Genomic DNA, 2754 nt, shown 5'->3' on the forward strand with positions numbered 1-2754 from the left:
AAAAATGAACCTGCAGATGTTACATATGGTGTGAGAGCCCAGGCTATGTATTTGCCGAGATTGTAGTTCCCATTCAAGCCGTCTCCAGCCATTATTAGTCTCAAAGTGGGTTCCTCGTCATCGAATTTATGTCAGACTGTTTTCATTTTTGATGCGTTCAGAGTGATTGTTTTACACGCATACAACCTGGTAATATAATGACGTTTTAATAAAAATGAGTGAGATTAGGCTACGATTCAATAAACCTGTTTATTTTAACGACTTTCACATAAGTTCAGAAAATGTGAGTGCAAACAGATAAGTAATACACTGCTGCTACTTCGTTAATGTACATATACAACTAAGCCTTTTGAGCAACAGTCACAAAACGTTCGAATTCTCAAGGACACGATAAAGAAGTGCAAAGAAAATTGAAAATCTACAGCTTCGTAAACAAAATTGAATATTACAGAAACATAAAGAATTAAATACCAAACGTCTTTCCATTTCTTTACCTTAATGCAGAGTGCACTTGTTTATTGGCCTAATGAGTTCGGATGAAGCGTAACGGAGATAGCTTTTTGAACAACTAACAAACACAGCTCTATCACAATCCTCTGGAGAAAAAAAAAAACGAAAACTCTGTGAGAACCTTTCACTGTCGACTGAGATCAAACAAATGAATCACAAAATCACGTATATTTTTTTTAGGATTTTGGAACACAAAGCTCACAGGAAAGTGAGAAAAAATACGTGTAGCACATAGCTATATTCACTACAAAAATAGGTCCACTTTGACGAATGAAGGAGTTGCAGGAACAATATCCAGGACATGAGAGATTTTTTCTTATTGTGGGAAAATGAACTGAGATTCTTTTAGCATTACTTACATAGTCACCATAACGTCAGTAACGTCAACACACGAGTAATTCAACGGTGTCACTGATTTTACTTTTTTTTTTGGGTAGGGTCCACGTTATATTCCACGCTTGGTATTTCTTAGTACGTACCTTTCCAAGCAAACTTTAAATTCATATTCAACTCCGAAATGTACCAAATAATAAAATTTTGATGTCTATTTAAAAAAGTCAGTAGTTTAATCAGAACTATCCCACGTACTTCGGTAGAACATTCATTCAGAACCCTAACCTTTTGTCTCGATTTTCTATGACTCTGTTTCTTAGTACGGCCTAACCCAATAACTCATCCGGGACTTTAGGCACGGCTCACTTGAATGTTTATAGTTCAGTACTTGATCAGCGAAGAGTTTCACAATCTCCTTTTAGTTTCTTTTTTCACCGTTTTGTTTCCTCTTCTCGTGTTTCCCTCCTCCCCTCAGTAGATCACTTCGTACACCGTGGCTTTTTTATCTCCAGAACCCGTAACGATGTACTTATCATCCGAAGATATGTCACAACAGAGCACAGAGGAAACCTCCTTCGACTAAAATAAAAGAGAAAAAAAAACATTAGAGTAAGAGGTCGTGAAACTGAGCGGAAGAGAGAAGTGAACAAAGATTTAGCTAAACGACTATCCTTCCAACAAGAAATTTGTTTCGTTGAAATGTAAAGTAACTCCCTCTATTCGTGGACATTTCGTCGTCTGATGTTTCACTGTAAAATACATTCTAGCTTAAAGAGATCAGGTATGGTATAAGAAGTAAAGCAGTTTTAAAGTGAAGTAAATATTTTAGTACAAACTGTGTGGTTTCAGCGTCTGTTTGATTACGCTTTGAATAAATCAAAGACATTTTCAAAAGTAGTAGCTACCAATTAGAATGACTTGCCTAAGCTCACGAGGATATTATGAAACAAGAACACCTTATTTTCGCACTAAATTTCAATGAAGTATTATCATTATTATTAACTAAGGCTCATTGCGAAAACACAGAGATGCGTATTTATACAAGGAAGATAGTTTGTAAAAATACTGGTTTAAGAATAAGCTTACTAATGTTACAACGCATGGTATATTTGATAATTTTAAAGAAATAAAAGTCCCTCGGAGAGCGGTAAGTTTAGGGGCTTACTACACTAAAATTCAGGGTTCTACCACCCACGGTGAACAGAGCGCATTTTTGTACTGAGAAAACAACATCAGTAAATACAATTTCTATAAAAAAAAAAATTTCATTAAATTAAACCTAGCATGATAATTGGATTATATGAAAAGGTTAGTGACTAGATGAGTAATCACTAAATTATTCTTAATTTTTTTTAATAGAAATTTCAATGCTTATGTAAAGGTAAGTCCATGTAAAAAAATTGTGAGGATAATTATCTAAATTAATTGCGTCACTAATAAGACATTCAGTATACCTGAAATATACTAGCCCCATAGGGCGTCCTCCAAGCGTTAAGTAGGTTATCTTTTCCTGTGCTGACAAACCACTTCCCACAAGATGCAAACCTTAAGGAAAGAACACAGCTTTCGTGCAGATGCAACTGGTACTTGTCGGGTTTGCTACAGTGTAGAACTTCCACGTTGCTACTTTCCATGCTGTTAAATATTGGAGAATATTAGGCTTGTACTAAAATATAAACCAACAAAGATTATATCGTTAAAGGGCGCATATTCCAAGCATTTATTAGTTTTTAATTTATCAAGTTAAAAACAAAAACTAACTAACTTCCATCTGTTGCTTATAAGACCGTGGGAATTTAGTAGAAGACATTGTAAAATACATCCCACTAGGATAGTGAGTTTTAGTTTAACACTGGACATATCCCACTAAATTTGTGAGTTTTAGTTTAACACTGGACATATCCCACTAAA

The 2754-nt window shown here is 34.9% G+C and overlaps 1 protein-coding gene across 1 annotated transcript in view; it reads right to left on the reverse strand.

Annotated features, from left to right (window-relative positions):
• Positions 1-230: 230 nt before the first annotated feature.
• Positions 231-2754, reverse strand: part of LOC106470352 (protein groucho-1-like) — a gene marked incomplete at its 5' end in the record, with an annotated part of 56017 nt that continues 53493 nt past the window's right edge. Inside the window, 2 exons of the mRNA XM_013930904.2 lie at positions 231-1422; positions 2298-2478. Of these exons, the coding sequence (XP_013786358.2) occupies positions 1315-1422; positions 2298-2478 (289 nt within the window). The remainder of the gene's footprint in view (positions 1423-2297; positions 2479-2754) is intronic.

The sequence above is a fragment of the Limulus polyphemus genome, unplaced genomic scaffold (assembly GCF_000517525.1).
Source record: "Limulus polyphemus unplaced genomic scaffold, Limulus_polyphemus-2.1.2 Scaffold3958, whole genome shotgun sequence".
Taxonomy (NCBI): domain Eukaryota; kingdom Metazoa; phylum Arthropoda; class Merostomata; order Xiphosura; family Limulidae; genus Limulus; species Limulus polyphemus.